The 19293-nt window shown below is 54.6% G+C and overlaps 2 protein-coding genes across 2 annotated transcripts in view; one reads left to right on the top strand and one right to left on the bottom strand.

Annotated features, from left to right (window-relative positions):
• Window positions 1-19293, top strand: part of CIMIP3 (ciliary microtubule inner protein 3) — a 216296-nt gene that overhangs the window by 169031 nt on the left and 27972 nt on the right. The window lies entirely within an intron of this gene.
• The window catches only part of C1H6orf132 (chromosome 1 C6orf132 homolog), a 31337-nt gene that overhangs the window by 1059 nt on the left and 10985 nt on the right, over window positions 1-19293 (bottom strand). Inside the window, exons 2-4 of the mRNA XM_058662996.1 lie at window positions 18713-18819; window positions 4387-4462; window positions 188-3371 (exon numbers count right to left, since the gene is read on the bottom strand). Coding sequence (XP_058518979.1) covers window positions 188-3371; window positions 4387-4462; window positions 18713-18819 — 3367 coding nt within the window. The remainder of the gene's footprint in view (window positions 1-187; window positions 3372-4386; window positions 4463-18712; window positions 18820-19293) is intronic.

Raw genomic sequence — 19293 nt, 5'->3', positions numbered from 1 at the left:
GATCTTCCTCTCTGTCTCTCCTCTGTGTATATCTGACTTTGTAATAAAATAAATAAATCTTTAAAAAAAAAAATCTGACTGACGGCCATGGCCTGGTCAGATCCTCTGTGGTGCCAAGGCAGGGCCTCCATGGACAGTCCCCCCCATTCACCCGAATCTCCCTTCCTGTGGTCCAGCCCCAGCTCACCTGACTGTCGCTGGAGCGAAGCCGTAGTCATTGCCCCCACTGCCTCCGTTGCCAGTTCTGGCCTTGGGCTCGGCTGTGCCACCACCGTGGGAAATGCCCTCCAGGGTGGGCCTAGGTGCCTGCAGACCACCACGGGCCATGCGGCCAGCTGAGTTGACACGGCGCATCTCGGGGCCCGCAGGCCCAGTGAAGGGCCCTCCAGATCCCGACTGTGGCCCGAAGCAGTTGGGGGTGCTGAGGCTGCGGCCTGGGCCACCAGGGGGCTGTGTGGGGCTGCGGTTGGTCTCCCCAACATACAAGCGCTTCTTGATGAGCGAGCGGCCGGTGCTGGAGAAGCGCTCTGGTCCCTCAGTTCCTCCTCCAGAATAGGGTGCAGCTCCCCTGGGGAAGCGTGAGAAGCCGCTGGGAGGTGCACCAAGGGGCTGCCCCAAGTCTGAGAAGTCCTTTTGGGGCGGAGAGCCACGGCGGCCTTGATACTGCACAGCTGGGGGTGTGGGCTCAGGGTCATTGCTGAACTCTGGGGGTGGTGGGATGACCTCAAAGTTGAACTCCTCCTCCTCTTCTTCTTCCCATTTCAAGGAAGGAGAGGGTGGGGATGAGAAGGACTTGGGCAGCAGGTGGCTTTGGCGCAGGTTGCAGGGGGATGGCCTTTCCCAGGCCACAAGGGGCTGGGGCTCAGCCTTGGACAACTTGTACCGGTGGATGGGCTCCATGTCCTGGGGGTCTCTTCTGGGTGGGAGCGTCCACTGATTGGGAACTGAAGACTGCCCCACCAATGATGATGATGACGATGAGGCTGGCCGGGAGTCCTTCTCCGCCTCCTTGGCTAACCTGGGGACCACAGTGAAGGAATTGGGGCGGCCCTCGCTGTAAAAAATGCTGTCGGAGCTGGCCTCTGCAGGACTGTGGCTGCTGTGGTTGCGCAGGCTCCCTGGCAGGGAGGACCGGCCCAGCCCGGGGGTTCCTGAAGGCCTCCCCTTCTGTGCCCTCTGCCGGGCAGCTAGCAGCAGGGCCATGGGGGAGCCCTGCTCCACCACCTCCCCAGTCACTGGATGTCTCAGGAGTTGGTCTGTTGTCGCCAGCTGGGCTGAGATAGGGGACTTGGCTGGTAGGTTCTGGGGTTCTGGCACTTTAGTGAGACCCCCCAACCCGGAAGTCTCTCCTTGTGCCAGGGTGGGTGTCACCATGGCAACCTTGTGGCTGGGGTTGTTCTGACCACGATGGGGCTTATAGATAAAAGGTGCTTCCTCCCGATCGGGAGGGGAGGTCTTTGCGGGGAGCATAGGAGAGGCGATGGCTCTGGTCCCCAAGGGTGACCCTTGTGGCTTTGGTGGGGAGGGTGCTGCAGCTTCTCCAGATTTTGACTTCTCTGCCATCCGTGGAGACGATGTGATGGACTGAGGTGGGGTCTTGGCAGGTTTGTCTGGTCCAGGTATATCCTTTACTGGTGAGACCTTGACTGGTATACCTGCCCCAGGTGAAGTCTTGGGTGATGTAGATGGACCAGGTGAAGCTTTAGGTGGAATGGCTGGTCCAGGTGTGGCCTTGACTGGTGAGGCCTTGACTGGCGTAGCTGGCCCAGGTGAAGTCTTGGGTGATGTGGATGAACCAGGTGAGGCTTTGGGTGGTATGGCTGGTCCAGGTGTGGCCTTGGGTGGTGTGACTGGCCCAGGCGTGGCCTTTGCCTGGAGTGGTGAGGCTGGTAGAGGGGAGGAGGACAAAGGCGACGAATTCTTAGTCCCCGGTTTGGAGAATTTGCCATTCATCCCGTTTTCAAACATTCTTCCCCCTTCCAGCCGGGGTTTGGGAGGCAGGGAGCCTAGGCTGGGCTTGCCTTCCCTCTGCGCCGAGGAGGAAAGCCGGGCCTCCAGTTCATTCCGAAGCTGCTGGACACTGGGAGTTGGAGAGTCCTGGGGAACATAGTCCACAGGGGGCAGGGCCAGGCTGGCATCCTCACCATGGGAACTCGTCCCAGGAACACTGTAGGGGGACTCCTCGGTCTCCGGAAGGTCAGGGCCCCTCTTATCTCTGCTCTGGGAGGCCACAGTTGGGCCCGGCCTGGGGCCCAGAGATCGGTCTTCTCTCCTGGAGCCACAGAGGTAGGCAGCCAGCTCACTCCTCAGCTTTTCCATCTGGCTGGGGTCCCGCCAGTCCACGGGCGATGATGAGGCTGTGTCTTCTGGGCTGGGGGGTTTGGATTCGGGTTTGGGTTTGAGAGCAGGGGAAGTGGATTTAGGGCTTTTCGTAAAGCCAGCAGGTGCAGGGGCTGCCTTCTCAGCAGAAGGCAGGGGTGGGGCAGCTGGAGGAAGAGGCGGAGCAGGAGGAGGGAGTGGGGGAGCAGGAGGGGGAGGGGGAGCAACTTGCTCATTCGTCTGGGACTGGCAGAGCCTCAGGCTGTTGGGTGCTTCCACCTTGAGCTCCCCAGAGTGGTCTGGGTCGGGGGCCTTGTCTGGGTAGACCTGGGATGCGGGGCGGATGTGGAAGGTGGGAGGCAGTGAAAGCCGGCTGGGAGCCTTCTCAGTGATCCCCTCTTCCTGGGCGGGAGCACCTTGTGCTTCCTGAACTGGGATGGACGAAGTCCTGACTGGGGTTGGGGGTGGCACCTTGAACGCGCGGGGGAAAGTGAGGTGGGGTTCCACGTTGGGCTGCAGGTGGTTCCCATTAAGTTCTGCTGGGCTCCTTGGAGGGCTGGCTCTGGGGGCCTCTGGCTGCTTGCCATTCAGAGCCACCTCTGATTTCCACTTGGTGACACTCCCAGGCGGGAAAAGCTGGGCCCGGGGCGATGCCGGTGCTGGGGGTGTTGGGGCTGGCATAGGGGGTGGGGGTGGGGCTGAAAAGGCCATGGGCGGGGCAGGTGGGATGAAGTCAGGGGGAGTGGGTGTAGATGGGGAGGAAAGGGTGGATGGGGGGGACAGGGCCCCTGGGGCTGGGGGTGGAGGTGGGGCTGTGCTGGGTGGGGGTGGGGGCGGGGGTTCCAGCAGTAGGGGAGGTGGGGGAGGAGCTGTGGCAGGTGGAGGGGGTGGTGGGGACTCCTCAGCAGCACGTGATGGGACATCTTTAGGGGGGCATGGGGCTGGTCCTGGGGGAGGCGGGGGGATGAGTGGATCCTGGCCATAGTGCACGGGCCGAAGGTCCCCCACAGAGCTGTAGAGTCGCAGGTTACCATTGACAAGTGAGCCGGAGCCTAGAAGAAAGAGTCAAGATGACCAAGGGAATGAGGTCAGGCAGCCTTGCTGGCCTCTCTACCAAGGCCAGTCTGGGAAGTCGAGAGGAGTAGCACCCAAGAGAGCCTCCAGCCCACTCATGCCTTTCCTCTGGAAAGCTAAGCCATGGGCATGGTTGCTGGACCATCACAGATGGAGTAAGACACACAGGGATTGGGGAGCAGGGTGCTCAAGGGGCAGGGGAGGGGAGTGGGGACCTCCTCGCAGACGTTTGTACCAATAGCTCCTGCTTTCTAAAGATCCCAAGCCCACTAAGGACTCATCAGCCTTCCACCTCACAGGGAGCCTCATGAGCAGGCTGTGGGCAGCTGGACAAAATGGGGTGCAGAAGAAAGGCCACCCACACAATCTGAGGCTAAAAGGATATTGAGCACCTCACAGCCTCTGCAGTTCACAGCCCTTCCTGCTTCTCCTTGGGGTCAGGCCCCAGGAATGTGTCACTTCCCGAGGCCACTCTGCTGTTCAACCCCAAAACCAAGAGACCCGGAGCAGGGAAGGGAAAACTGACATTGGTTGAGCACCCAAGGGTGGCGCACTGATTCAGGAACTGGGCATCATCAGAGGGAGAGAACAAGCAGACAAACTTGGGGCGCTCTCTGCAGCTTACACAGATCCCACAGCCAAGACAGCAGTGACTGGGACACTAGGGGACCTGCCACCCATCCTAGTCTCCCTAGCCAAGGACTATGTGGTCCCCTAATGCGGAAGGCCTAGAGAGGTGAGGGCTTTATGTCCTGCCCCTCACCTCTTGGATTCTTTAAGTGCTTTCTACCCCATCACACTGCTACCCTGGTCTCTTGTCCCCAGCCTCGCCTGCTAAGGGCACCTTGCCAGCCTGGCTGTGTTCAACTCCCAGCTTCACTGTAGTCGGCAGCCAACTGGTCCCTCCCTGCTGTGTTGGCTAGACACTTGGCTTTGGGATTTCAGCTTCAGGGGGGAAGGATGGACAAACCCCAAGCCCAGAGGTCTCCTTACCTGTCACTGCTTTGTCTACAAAATCTTCTGGGACAGAGGGTGTGGGCACAGCCAGCCCATGGTTCTCCTGGGCATTCTGAAAAGGACCAGAGAGAGATCAGAGAAGAAGAGACAAACAGATCCTTCTCCTATCATTGCCATTTTACTGCTGGGAAGTCTGCAGTGTACTTGTGAGTAGACAAGCAGCAAAGAGGGGATATATTTAATATTTTATTTTATTTATTTTTTTATTTTAAAGGCATATCAGATTTATGGAAAGAAGGAGAGACAGAGAGAAAGATCTTCCATTCACTGGTTCACTCCCCAAGTGGCCACAATGACCAAAGCTGGGCTGAGCTGAACTGAAGCCAGGAGCCGGGAGCTTTTTCCCTCTGGGTCTCCCACACAGGTGAATGGTCCCAAAGGCCTTGGGCCATCCTCTGCTGCTTTCCCAGGCCATAAACAGGAAGCTGGAGGGGAAGTGGAGCAGCCAGGACACCCATACAGGCACCCATATAGTATCCTGGTGCATACAAGTTGAGTATTTAGCCATTGAGCCATTGTGCTGGGCCCAAATAGAGAATTTAAAACATTTTAAACTGCATTTGAAAGCACAGAAAGAGAACTCCCATACACTGGTTTGCTCCCCATGTGGCTGCAATAGTTGGAGCTGGGCCAGGGCTAAGGCTGGGAACTCAGTACAGACCTTCCACATGTGTGGCAGAAGCCCAGGGACTTGAGCCACCACCCCTGCCTCCCAGGGTCGGACAATCAGGAAGCTGTGGTCAGGAGCCTGAAGTGGGATGAGTCAAATTCCTGCCAGAAGGGTAGATTGTACAAAGTGCATCTCATGGCACAGCCAGTTCTTGCTGTTTGCATGTGATAACTGTGCTCTGTAAGGTTGCAGTAACTAGCGTATTAGCTAATGCTGTATCATGGCTCCTGGAGAAATTAGAGAGTCATGCTCATGCAAACCTCATATATCCAGCTCCCTGCTTTTGGACTGGGAAAGCAGTAGAGAGGATGATCCATAGCCTTGGTATCCTGCACCCATGTGGGAGACCCAGAAGCAGCTCCTGGCTCCTGGCTCCTGGCTCCTGGCTCCTGGCTCCTGGCTTCCAGGCAAGCTCCAGTCGTTGGGCCACTTGAGGAATGAACTAGTGGGTGGAAAATGTCTCTTTTTCATTCTGTGACTCTGCCTTTCAAATAAAAAATAAGTAAATCTTTTTTAAAAAGAAGGGAAGACAGCAATTGAGACAAGCACATTCCATGTCAGAGTGCCTCATTGAAATCCCGGCTACCTGGTAATCTGCAACTCAGCTTCCTGCTCGTGCGCACCTAGTACTGCAGCTTAAACAAGAGAAGTCACCATGGCACTAGACAGGAGAGGACTCTTGTTTATGTTACTACAGCAACCCAAGAGGGCAAAGGGTCCTCTTGTTAGTCTCAGCGGGGAACACGCATTGAGCAACTCAGACGCTCATGACCCTGCACACTTCCACCTTTGTCCACAAGTGATGCAAGTCCCAGTCCCGGAGTTACCAGCAATTTGTAGCCACAAGCAAATCTACAGAATCCATAAATCGTGAGATCAGCACATTATGCACTACATCTCAAATACAGAACAAGGCATAGGGTTGGTGTTGGGGTGTAACTGGTAAAGTTGTCGCCTACGATGACAGCATCCCACACGGGTGCTGGTTTGAGTCCTGGCTCTGCTTCTGGATCAAGCTAATGTGGGAAGAGCAGAGGAAGATGGTCCAAGCAGGTGAGCCCCTGCCACTCAAGTGGGAGACCCAGATGAAGCTCCTGGTTGCTATCTTCGTTCTGGCTCAGTCCTGGCCATTATAGCCACTTGGCACATGAACTGTGTCTCTCCTCTTTCTGTAGCCCTGACTTTTCCAATGAAGAAATACTTAAAAAAAAGGGAAAAAAAGCAGAGCAAACAAAGACAACTCTGCAATGAATTCAAAGCTCAACCTGTCAGCCTGACCTGTGTGCTCTTAGTTTTTTTTTTTTTTTTTTTAATCGGAAATGGACAGAAAAGTCAAGAAATGTGGAGAACGGGGCTAGCTGTGGCACCACAGATGCCCTGCTGGTCTCTCAGCTTGGCAGCCCACAGTGTGTTTACACAGCTGCCTGTGTGTACACACTACTTTGCATTCTGTTTTTCTTTTGTCCCAAACACCATTTCCATATGTCAACAAAGGTCACACACCTGTCCTTTTGAAGAGCTGCAGAGCATCTGATGGTCGCTTTCAAGATCCTCAGTGACCCAGCCCCACGCTTCCCACTCACCTGTTACCAGACTCCCACATGCCTGCTGGACCATCCCTACCTGTCACCTTCTACCCTCACAGTGAAGCCTTGTACACCCAGATGCTGGGGGAGGGCCAGGCTGCAGCACCACCTCCCCAATGGCTCCTGGCTCCTGGTTTCAGCTCTACCACATGCTAACCACTGGGGGAGTGAACCAGTGGATGCAAAATCTGTGCCTCTCCTTCTCTCTAAAAATCTGATTTTCCAATAAACATTAATAAACAATTTTTAAAAATATTTTATTCATTTTTATTAAAAAGTCAAATTTACAAAGAAAAGGAGAGACAGACAGAAAGATTTTTCCATTCGCTGGTTCACTCCCCAAGTGGCCGCAATGGCCAGAGCTGGGCTGATCGGATCCGAAGCTATGAGCCAGGATCCTCTTCCAGGTCTTCCACGTGGGTGCAAGGTCCCAAGGCTTTGGGCCATCTTCTACTACTGCTTTCGCAAGCCACAAGCACAGAACTGGATCGGAAGTGGGACCACAGGGACACAAACTAGCACCCATATGGGATCCCGGTGCATGCAAGATGAGGACTTTAGTCACTAGGCTACCATGTCAGGCCCAATAAAATTAATCTTAAAAAACAAACAAACAAAAAACAAGAAATAAAGAAAAAGGCTTAGGCCCTAGCCATAACCACCCAACCCAAGCCTGGGATGATTCCTCTCTGAGCCCCTCTGGGGTGATGGCAGGGATGGCAAGGGGCTGACAACACTGCTTCCTGGATTTGAGTCTCAAGTCTGCTCCCTTCGTGACGAGTTAGTGTGCAAGTGATGTCAGCTCCCAGTGTCCCAATTTCCGCCTCTGGGAAATGGTGGTAAAAACAGAATCCACCCATTCTAGGGAAGCCTGAGGACTCGATGATGCAATACAGAAGAAGTCCTTGGACACTCCCGGCCTGTGGTGAATGTCATATATTTTTTTTAAGTTTTTTTTTTTTTTTAGATTTATTTTTATTGGAAAGGCAGATATACAGAGGAGGAAAGAAAGGAGAGATCTTCTGTCCGTTGATTCACTCCCCAAGCTGCTGTAATGGCCGGAGCTGAGTGGATCCAAAGCCAGGAGCCTGGAGCCTCTTCCGGGTCTCTCAAGGCTTTGGGCTGTCCTCAATTGCTTTCCCAGGCTGCAAGCAGAGAGCTGATTGGGAAGCGGGGCCACTAGGATTAGAACCAGCATCCATATGGGATCCTGGTGCGTGCAAGGCGAGGACTTTAGCCACCAGACTACCGAGCCGGGCACCTCCCCCCCTTTTTAAAATATGTATTTATTTCAGGCCTGGTGCGGTAGTCTAGCAGCTAAAGTCCTCCCCTTGGATGCCACTGGGATCCCATATGGGCACCAGGTTAGTATCCTGGCACCTCCACTTTCAATCCGCTCCCTGCTTGTGGCCTGAGAAAGCAGTCGAGGATGGCCCAAAGCCTTGAGACCCTGCACTCTCATGGGAGACCTGGAAGAGGCTCCTGGCTCCTAGCTTCAGATCGGCTCAGCTCCGGCTGTTGCATCCACGTGGGGAGTGAATCATCGGACAGAAAATCTTCCTTCCTCTGTTTATCTGACTTTGCAATAAAAATAAATACACCTTCAAAAAAACAAAGATTTATTTATTTCTATTAGAAAGTCAGACTTACAGGGCCCGGTGGCGTGGCCTAGTGGCTAAAGTCCTCGCCTTGAACGCCCTGGGATCCCATATGGGTGCCGGTTCTGGTCCTGGCAGCTCCACTTCCCATCCAGCTCCCTGCTTGTGGCGTGGGAAAGCAGTAGAGGACCGTCCAAAGCCTTGTGACCCAGCACCCATGTGGGAGACCTGGAAGACGCTCCTGGCTTCATCAGCTAATTCTAGCCATTGTGGTCACTTGGGGAATGAGCCAGCAGATGGAAGATCTTTTTCTGTCTCTCATTCTCTCTGTAAGTCTGACTTTCTTTTTCTTCTTTTTTTTTTTTTTAGATTCATTTATTTTATTACAGTCAGATATACAGAGAGGAAGATCTTCCGTCCGATGATTCACTCCCCAAGTGAGCCACAACGGGTCGGTGCACGCCGATCCGAAGCCGGGAACCAGGAACCTCTTCCGGGTTTCCCACGCGGGTGCAGGGTCCCAATGCATTGGGCCGTCCTCGACTGCTTTCCCAGGCCACAAGCAGGGAGCTGGATGGGAAGCAGGGCAGCTAGGATACTAACTGGTGCCAATATGGGATCCCAGTGGTTGCAAGGTGAGGACTTTAGCCAGTAGACTACCATGCTGTTCTCCCCTATTGGACCAGCCCACAGCAGCCCCAGCCAAGCCCTGCCACAGGAGCCTGAGGTCTGCTCCCTCAGGGATCCTCCAGGCCGCCTCATGAGACCTCGGAGCCTAGGGCTGCAGACGCCTTACAGTGGCTCCCGAAGGTGGACAGAGTAAGGTCAGTTGGTGTTCCCTGCTGGGCTTAAGAGTTGAATATGGGGCCTGCAGGGTAGCCTAATGGCTAAAGTTCTCACTTTACATGTGCCAGGATCCTATATCGGTGCCAGTTCATGTCCCGGCTGCTCCACTTCCCTTCCAGCTCCCTGCTTGTGGCTTGGGAAGGCAGTGGGGGATGGCCCAGGTCCTTTAAAACCTTGTGGGAGAGCTGAAAGAGGCTCCAGGTTCTCAACTCTGGCCATGGCAGCCACTGGGGAGTGAACCAGCAGATTTTTAAAGTCCTTCTGTTTCTGTCTCTCCTCTCTATAACTCTGCCTTTCAAATAAAAATTAATAAACCTTAAAATTAAAAAGAAAAAATGTAGATTGACATAGAGAGAAGGAGCTACAGGAAAGCTCTTCCATCCAAATATTTGATTCACTCCCCAAATATTTGGCAGCAATGATTAGGAGGATTAATCAGCTGTGCCATGGTGCCACCCCCTATAAATCTGCATTTCAAAGAAAAACATATTATATTTTTTAAAGGGTTCAATATGTAAAGAGGTAGGTTCAAGTTTAATATTACAGAAAGACTCACTAGGCCCTGGGTCATCAAGGGCCATCTTAGAATTGGCCTGATCTGTTTGTGGGGGGCAGCAAAGACTCCTCTGGTTTGTAAAAAATTCTGGATCCAGAATTGCTCTGAGCTATCCCCTCATCTTTTTTGCCACTTCTTGATTGCTGTGGCCAACACTGCCCTGCTCTTGACATTTCTCAAACCCAGGGATTCTGATCTGGGACAGGGTGGAGCGGTGCTCCTCAGGGGTGTGTCTCCCGCATGGCCAAGCACCACCCACTCATGCAAATCACCGATTGTCTGATAACCTTTAAGTGTGGTTTCGGTGAGAGGGAGGCCAGGCCAGGGTTGAGCTCTCTGCTTGCCATTTGTATTTAAGATTTACTGTGAAAAATTGACAGGGAGGGAGAGACACATTTTCTATCCACTGGCTTACTCCCCAGGGGGTCCATAATGGCCAACGTTGGGCCAGGCAGAAACCAAGAATCAGGGAGCTTCATCCGGGTCTCCCAGGTGGGTGACAGGAACTCAAAGACTCGAGTCATCTTCTGCTGCTTTCCCAGGCCATGAGCAGAAAGTTTGATCAGAAGCACAGCAGCTGGCACTCAAACCAGTGCCCGTTTGGGATGCTGGTGTCACCACAAGGCCACCTTCCCCCCACACCTTGCAATTTCCCCATATCATTGAGACCATTTCTCCCTCAAAAAAGAGATGCCAGGACAGCACGAGGGTCCAGTGAGGTAACTGTACACTGTGCCAGTTAAGTGCTGCAACTTACAACCCTCTCCCTGACAAGGGTGCAAATATGCCCTAAGCCATCAAGACGGTGCTCTGTGGAGTCCTAGGAGCACCTTTCTGGACACCCAGGGTGCTCCATTGCATGTGTAGCTGGAGGTGATGCCGATCACTGCTCTTATTCTATGTGCTTGGAGCCCACAGGCACGCCCAGCGGCCCAGGCAGAGCAAGGGCTTGTCTGGCTCCACGCCCTGCACAAGGAGGTCCCAGGACACACCCACCACCCCCCACTGCCCGCTGCTGTCTGATCCTTGAGATCCTGCACCCTGCCGATGGTTCCCTCCTAGGAAGACACACACTCATCTAAAGTCCTAGACCCAAAGAACACTCAGGGCCCCAGGAAGGGGAATTGAGAGCGCCATCTTCAGTGGGCAGTGCACAAATGCAAACAGCATCAATCCTATGGGTGCTGAATCCACCCACTTGCCTCCCTTAGCTGTTGAACATGGAGGGCCATCCTGGGTAGACAATAGCTTGGAGGTGCGTGCCATGAGGGATGTTAACGGGAAAATTGGTAATTTCTGGATATAAACAGTGTCTCAGATAAAATAACTATATCAGCATGCAAATCCTGGCCATTCTTGCGCTCTCTGTGCGGTCACACCTCTGTCCCTTGGTCACGCACACTGAGGTGTTTTGGGGAAAAAGGGACACAACATCTTGGCTTCCTTCAGTGGTTCAGGGTGGACCTGCCTCTATCTAGATGGGAGGAGCCAGAAATCAAATACAACACAGGGCAGTGAACCTGTGGGCGGGTTCAGGTTTGCCTGCACGTTGGAGTTAGTGAAAAATAAAAAAAATTGGGTGCTTAATGCCACTGTGTTGAACACTTTGAAATAATTACAATGCGGGGTGGGGGAAGAGCAGCATTGTGGTATAGTAGGTAAAGCTGCTGCCTGTGATGCTGGCATCCCATGTGGGCACCAGTTTGTGTCCCAGCTACTGAACTTCCCATCCAGCTCCTTGCTTATGGCCTGGGAAAGCACTGGAGGATGGCTCAAGTCCTCAGGCCCCTGTACCCACATGGGAGACACAGAGACCACTGCCCAAGTTCACTTCCTCCTTAGCCCCTGCTCTGTTTCCCACTGGCCCCATGCACAAGATTCATCCAGTAGGTCCTCGCCAGATAACTTACTATGTTCATTCAACACACCCTCCCCAGTGTGTCCCACAAGGTAACCCATGAGGGAAGCAGGTGCTAATGCTTTCCTAGTAATGCTTAAGAAACAAGCTATTGGTTTTCTTCTGGAAATGAGGAAACTGGGGTACACTGCTCAAAGTCACACAGCTAACAAGCGACAGGTCCAATGCTGAGGCCTCAGAGCCTGTCCTCATGCCTTCCCTACCTTTGTCCTCACATTCTGCCTGCCGCACGGCCTGTGGCCACATACAGAAGGCTGTGGTCTGCTGCTCAGCCCTGCCTACTGGAGTGTCAGTAACAGCCAATGGTTTGCACGTGACAGCCCAGATTGGACAATGCCAGAAATGTCTGTTGAGTGAATACATTCCTGGGGTGAGTGAATGAATGAGTGGCAAGAAAGAATTCAGGATGGAGGAGGTGACCCAGATGGCACTGAGGACCACCCCTCAGTGCCCAGGCTGTTGGGACAGCAGCAGGCTAACTCCGGGCAGACAGAGGGAGAAGTGGATGAAGGAAGGGAGCCGGGAGGGCGAGTTCTCAGAGCTGCTTTACCAGGAACCACCATCACGCCAGCCAGGCAGGAAGGTCACGGCCAACCTCAGGCCAGGACTCTGACAGCTACAGTCCCTCGGGGAGCTGGCTGTGTCCTGCCCTTTACATGGCCCCACCCCAGGCACTTATTCCCTGGGAAAATGTCGACCTTGTGCACCAGGGTGCTGCCTGCAGGGGTTGTGGCCCTTTGAGCGTGGTGGCTACAAGGAGATGGGGCGGGCAGAACAGAGAAGCAGAGAACGTGCAAATGCCCATCTGAGTATATACCCTGCTGAGCCAGCTCCCCGGAGCAGGGTGGAGAGGGAGGAGCACAGGTTGGGCAGATGCCATGGCCTCAGCCACAGCCATGGCCACTCCCCGCCTTGCTGCCACAGACAAGCTTGTTCCATGCCTGGGGCACAGTCCAGCCCCGGACCAACCTTTCCTTGTTCCCACAGCAGACAACACCCCTGAAGTGAGAGCCATCACTGGGCGCAGGGGAGGCAGGCACTGAAAAGCACCTCTGAGCCCAGCAGGGCCTGGCACACAAGTGCAAGGTCTTCCCGGGCAGTGATGAGGGAGTGGGGCTTGGGGGAGCATGGGCACTGCTGTAACAATGTTGACCTTTTTTTTCTTCCTTATTCTTATCTCTCTTGGTACTTAACAATGCCACTTCTGTTCCTTCGTAATTAGAAAGCAACACCCCATGCAACAATAATAATTGCTTTTTGAGTATTCACTCCCTGCGTTTCACTCCCTGCCGGAGGGTGATGCAGAGATCCCCTTTGATGTCTGGGGTGGGGGGAAGCAGGTTGCGGGGAGTGGCTCACCTCACAAGTTCAGGAGGGCACGGCTCGCCCCACAGCCAGGTCCTGCCCATCCGCTGGCCTGCTCATGCCTGGGACACTCATATCCTCATGCCTGGGATTCCTCAAGACCCAGCCAAGCCCCAAGGGTGGGACGGCAGGGGCCGGGCCAGTGGGCAACGCTTGGATGGCCTTGGGCACCGGCCAACTCTGCGTCTGAGCATCGTGGAATGCAAACTTCCTTGCCTGACTCCTCCTGCATAGGATTGGGGTGGGGAAATTTGAAGCTGCAGGAAGTGACCCTGAACCAGAGGTGGAGTCAGGCATGGCTGGGGGACAGGAGATTAAGACCCTCAACCCAGGGAGGAAGCCACAGGAACCTCCTCCAGGCAGCCAATGTACCCCGCTGGGGCAAAGTCAGCTGTCCTAGCCTTCAGGGCAGTGAGGTGCTGGCCAGGGGGAGGACTGAGGGACCAGAGGGGCCATGCCTCTGACACTGCAGATTCCTGTGCATGCCCACCCAGGAGCTTTTCCCAAGTTGGGAACCTGCATGCATTTTCTTGTCTTTTTTTTTTTTAACTTGTTAATTTTGCATTTGCAAAGTGGAAGGGCACAGAGAGACACAGATACAAACAGATCTGCTGTTTCACTCCCCCAAATGCCTACAACAGCCAGGGTTGGGCCAGGCCACAAGCCAGGAGCCAGGAACTCCACCAGGGTCTCCCCTATGAGTACAGGGAGCCAGGTGCTTGAACCCATCACTAATGGCCTCCCAGGACAATAAGCATTTTCTAAAGGAGCTGGGCTGCTACCCCAACCTGGTCCCTGGGCTCTGCCACAGTTCAGATCCCTCCTGGGAGAATTCAGAGGGGCAGGGCCCTTTGCTGCTGCTAGCTGTCCCAGGACTGCCCTTAGGGCTTGTTGCTGACTGTGCCAGCCACCATCCACTGGCCATCAAGCACCTCTGGCTCTGCCACCAGCGCAGGTGTCAGCAGGAGGAAGAGGATGTGTGCCCTGGGAGCCCAGGCCCTTCTCCTCTGGACTCCAGAATTCCCTGCTTAAATGACCCTGAGCCCACTTCTGGGCCAGCCTGTCCGGCCAGTCCTCCCGAAGGCAGGCTGAGCTGGGCAAGTTCATCCCTGGTCCACGGGGTGGCCAAAGTGCAGGCAAGGATGGGAGTGTGTAGATGGGGCTCCAGAAGCTCATGCTGGGGCCTCCCCCATTGGTACTTGAGGAGGGGGTGGGTTCTGGCAGGGATGTCTGCTCTCGTTGTAGCCTCTGATGCCCCTTCTAGACAAGCATCACCCATGTTGAATCCATCAGAAGCCAGTAATGCTCACCATGCCTGGCTTACGCTAAAGGGCTCAAATCCCACCCCTCCCCCCAAAGGGCCTTGCTTTCAGAGGTGCAGGTGGGTAGGGTGGGTAGGAGGCGTGAGCTGGCTGCAGCTGCTTCTCCACGGCAGCAGGGGGATGGAGGGAGGGAGGGGTCCAGGAGCCGGCAGGGCCAGGCCTGTCTGACTCAGAGGGTGCGGTGATTCAGGGAGCTCTCGCCGCCCGGGGCACCCCCAGGGACCTGTCTGGCCAGTTTCCCCATATTTGCCACATGGGCATTTCATCTGTAATCTCTCCCGTACTTTACCATGGGCATGGTTTGCTTCACCCTGAGGAGGGCAAGGAAAGCACAATCTTCCCAGTCTCACCTTGGGCTCTGTACCCAGGCTCGCCTTGGAAAGAGGGAAGAGAACCCACCAAATATGGACGCTGAGCCCGAGCGGCGACCCCTGTGTCCTCAGGAACCCGCAGAGAGTGGGCATTCCTCCACTCCACTTCCATGAAGGAGTTACTTTAGCACAGAGAGGCACGGCTGGGGATACCTCAAGGACAGGTGTGCTCCCTGCTGATATGTGAGGAGTCAGAGGTGCTGAGGAGAAAGACCTAGTCCCCAGCTACCCTGCAGCCCAGTGGCACAGCTGGGACTGGCACCAGCTGTAGTGCCAGTCACTGGGGGGCATCCTGAGATATTTTCAGAGCTGCTGGTTAGCTGGCTGGGGGATCCCAAAGGAAGCATTTGGGAGGGAGAGCAGAAGCCACCTGTCCTTGCCTGCCCCACTTCAACTTGGCCCCCTTCTTTTGCACCCTGGTACGTAGCAGGCCACTAGAGGCATCAGCAGCAAGGGAACAGGCAAGAGATGGCCCATGCCCAGGCAGCTCAAAGGTCCTTGGCTGCTCATCAGCTGGCTTCCCAGGCCCTGCTGCCAGGAACTTCCCCTGCTCCATGGCAGCCTGGTCTGGGAGGTGCCCACTGGATGTGGGATGGGAGGACTGGGAGGGATGGAGGCCCAGAACAGCTGGGATGGTGTTAGGCAGGGTTCTTCTACAGGCCCGGCTCCTGGACCACCCTGACTTGTAGGGGCTGAGGGCCCAGGGATATGAGTGTGTGTGTGTGTGACAGAGAGAGAGAGAGAGGGAGGGGGAGAGAGAGAGGAAGAGGGAGAGGGAGAAGAGGTGAACTTGCCTGCTTCTCTCCTACTCTCCCAAGCTCCTCTGCCTGCTGGAAAAAAGCAAAGGCCTTGGCCCTGAGCCTAACAGACAGGGCAGAAGCAAGTAGCTGGTGGTGAAGCAGGCTGGAAAGGCCGTCATTTGTGATCTGAATCCCTAGCCTAGAAGTGTCCTCGGCACACAGTGTCCCAGGCCAACAGTTCCTAACCTAGTGGGACATTGAAGCGGCTCTCAAGAGTCCTCTGCCAAAATGGCCAGTAGGTCTATGTGCATGCGGCTCATTAGCTAGTGGGGCCTCAGATCCAAGAGGCACAAGACCAGAGAAATGGGAGTGGATGCTGGCTCTGGGAGGGCAAGTCCAAAGCTTCTAGGCAGTAGCTGTAGGATGGCCTGCAGAGAACTTAGGCCCCAGAGCTGCCATGAGGGGTTCAAATCCCAGCTCACCCTTGACTGGCCTTCTCTGTGCCAAATACTTCAGCTGAAATCTGGGGACGAGTGACAGCCCCTTGTTCATGCAGTATCCCTGCTAACACTCAGACATTGAGCATGGCACCTGCTCAGTGCACCTTAGCCACCATCACGTGGCGTGACGGTGCCGGGGTCCGTGTGATGGATGTGGAAGACAGGAAGGAGTGAGGAGCATTGCTTCCATTGCAGGCAGGGCCGCGAAGGAACCCCCCGCTGAGCAGGGCTATGGTGGGATGTTGCTTTGATCACCTGAATGCAACCCTCTTTCCATTGCCGGACACCGGACTTCCCCACTGCGTTTTCAGTAACCTACCTAGGCATTGTCTGCCCCTGCGGGGTTAACGTGTAGTATCTATGTGAGCTTGAAAGTTGATGTTGCTGATATTCGCTTTTAGCAAAAAGGTTTTTACCTATTGCTGTCACAGCTGCCTTCATTGGCAATATACTGATCAGGGGTGTTAACTCCCCTTTTGATCCTATGCTAATCAGAGGCATAGCAGAAACCTGTTCTTAGGATTTTCCTCCTATTGACTATATGCTAATCAAGGGTGTTCTGTCCCCAGGTGATGGGAACCTGTGTTCAGGGCTTTTCCTCTCCCATTGATCTTATGCTAATCAAGGGTGCTAACTCTCTAGAGGTAGAGGAAATCCATTCTTTCCCTCTTTGATCTTTGGGTCCTGCCTCCGGAGCTTGCCTTAAGTGAGACAAACGGCAGAATTATCTTTAGTAACACCCATTTAATCATGACGTAAAAAGTCCGAGCTAGAGTTTAACTGATTCTGTATAAATAAAGCGGACGGCTTTATTGCTGTGTCCACTATCATCATGGAATCCTAGTGGTCCGTCTCTTTCTTTCTCTTCGCGCCTCATCCACGCACACTTCACGAGTTCCGAACCCCAGGCCGGAGCTGGACTCCGGCATGACGGGACCCAGTGGCAGCCAGAGTCCCCTTCCCAGGAGCCACTGTGCCTCTGCAGCACAAGGATCTGATTTTGTTAGTTCCCACAGTCGTCATTCTCTTGTCCCTCCCAGTGAGGCATCCTGAGTTTGTGAGGACAGAAGCCCCCATCTCTGGGCATGACCAGCTCTGAGGTTTGCCCAGAAAGACTGCTTCAGGTCTGTGCAGATGGCCAAGCCTGTGCCAGTGGCGTGAGTCATGTTCTGCCCAGACCTGATGGAAGCCAGGGACCCAGAGGCAGGGAAGCCAGAAATGTTGGAGGAGCACACAGTGGGAACTGGGGAAGAAGATACAACACAGTGGTCAGGCAGTGGCGCTTCAGCTGGGCCTGCATCTGCTGGTTCCTGGGGTGGTCCAGGTGTGGAGGAAGGGCTGGGAGGAAAGGAGCCACGCAAGAGATGATGGCCATTTCCACTGCAACTAGGAACAAATGTGTCAGCTCTGGGCCTGCACCGCGTGGTTCTGAGGATGCGGCCTGGGGGCGGGTGAAGGGAGAGCACCTCAGGATTATTTCATCTGCATTTATGGGTGCAAGCTCCCCATCACTGGAGCTTCTGGCAACCACGTGAGAGACTGGCCTGTTCGCTATTTGCCTGTCAGTGTCATATTTCTTGTATCTGCCTATTACAGTCATGACTTCCTTTTCTAACCACAACAGAAATTATTTCAAGTGCAAGTCCCAGAGGTCTGCCTGCTCAGCCCTCCACCTGAAGGCCATGGGGACACAGTGGGAATGTCAGGCTTTCTCTGTACCGTCTAGGATCTTGGGCTCCACTCCACAAGGACGGACCAACAAGGAAAAAAACAAAAACTGGTGATGGACAGAGGCATGTGGTTGTGCCAAGCAGTTCCAGGCAGGACATGTGGGCAACTCAGGACCATGCAGCTCCACTGAGAGCTCAGCCCAGGGCAGGAACATTAGCCTTGGCGGTATAAACCCCAACAACAGTGTTGTTCTGGCCAGGACCCAGGTCCGGCAACTGGGAGTGAACCTGCAATCTAGGAGCCTGGCGGTTTAGACAGTCGGTGGCTGATGGTGAATGCTGGCCACAGGTGGTCACCAGACTTGCAATGAGAGGTGGGATACGCTGCAGCAAGCATTCAACTGAGTGGTCAGGACCCTTCCTGGGAAACCCACTCCCCTTCTTAGAGCACCTGGGTTAGGGTCCCAGCTCTGCTTCCAGTGTCAGCTGCCTGTGGATCCAAATTCTGGGAGACAGCAGGTGACAGCCCAAGTACTTGAGTCCCTGCCACCCACATTGAGACCCTGGAAGAGTTGTAGGCCAACCCTGGCTGTTGCAGACATTTGGGAAGTGAACCAGGAGGGAACATTCTCTCTCTTTCTCTGGCTTTCAAAAAAAAAATAAGAAAACCAAACAAAGTAAGTGAAATGTGTTATAAAGATTGAAGACTTAGCACGAAGGAAATATATAATATCTCACTAGTATTTTTATACTGATCACATGTTGCAATAATAAACTTTTTGAGTATAACAAGTTGAGTAAAATCCTGGTGGCTCAGTGGTCACCTGCAGTGGGTAGGGAGCGCCTGGACAGCAGCACCTTGGGCTCAGTGACACCTGTGGGGTACAGCCATCACTGAGCTGGGAGTCCCCACCCCACCACACCGTAACCTCTCCTTGGCTTTCGGCCTCAGAGGAGCTGCACCCCTCCCTGCTGCTCGCCCCCAATCCTAACCTTGGCCATGCCTCCTCCTGGGTTGGAAGAAGAGAAGGAAACAGGCTCAGGTCTCAGGTGGCCAAGGCAGCGGGGAGCCACTGCTTCCTCTGGCTGGTGGGCTGACCCTGCCCAGAGCCGACCTTAGGACACCCCCGCCCCCACAGGAGGGGTCCGCCCATACTCACCAGAGGGAGGAAGGTCAGCAGGGGCCTCACTCGGGGCCGAGCTTTCAGCGTGGCTGTCCCCGACTCACTCACGGTGTCGAACCGGTGGTCCCCATAGTAGATCCCATCTGTAGGACACAGAGAGAGCCAGTGAGCAAGATCAGGCAGCAGAGGCCCCATGAGGACAGACAAGAGCTGCTGCCTGCCTAGACTGCTCTGCCCAGCACCCTTGGGTCCCAGGGTGGGGCAGGTGCAAAAGGCGGCCACAGAGGCAGAGGCTCCCAAATCTCCTCTGGTCTTCCTGGGATCATTCCCCTCCCCACCCCTCTCAGCCAACAGGTCCCGAGTCGCCTCTCCCACAGCAACCTCACAACTTCTGACTCCTTTCAGGGACCCTGGGCTTAACCAAGGCCCCACCCAAAGCTTATCTCTGGGAGCACTAGGACAACAAGCCGGTTTTTCTCTCAAGTGTTTGAGTTTCTAATCTGGAACAAGCCGGGCAGATGAGGACAACTGTGCTTCCCCTTCTGATTCCTTTCATTCAAGAGTTCCCTGGGTCCCAGACCACTGATGGCATGCACATGGCATTCATGAATCCTGTG

Source organism: Ochotona princeps, chromosome 1, assembly GCF_030435755.1.
Source record: "Ochotona princeps isolate mOchPri1 chromosome 1, mOchPri1.hap1, whole genome shotgun sequence".
NCBI classification, from domain to species: Eukaryota; Metazoa; Chordata; class Mammalia; order Lagomorpha; family Ochotonidae; genus Ochotona; species Ochotona princeps.
Note: the sequence above shows the minus strand (reverse complement) of the source record. Positions and strands in the feature narration are given on the sequence as shown.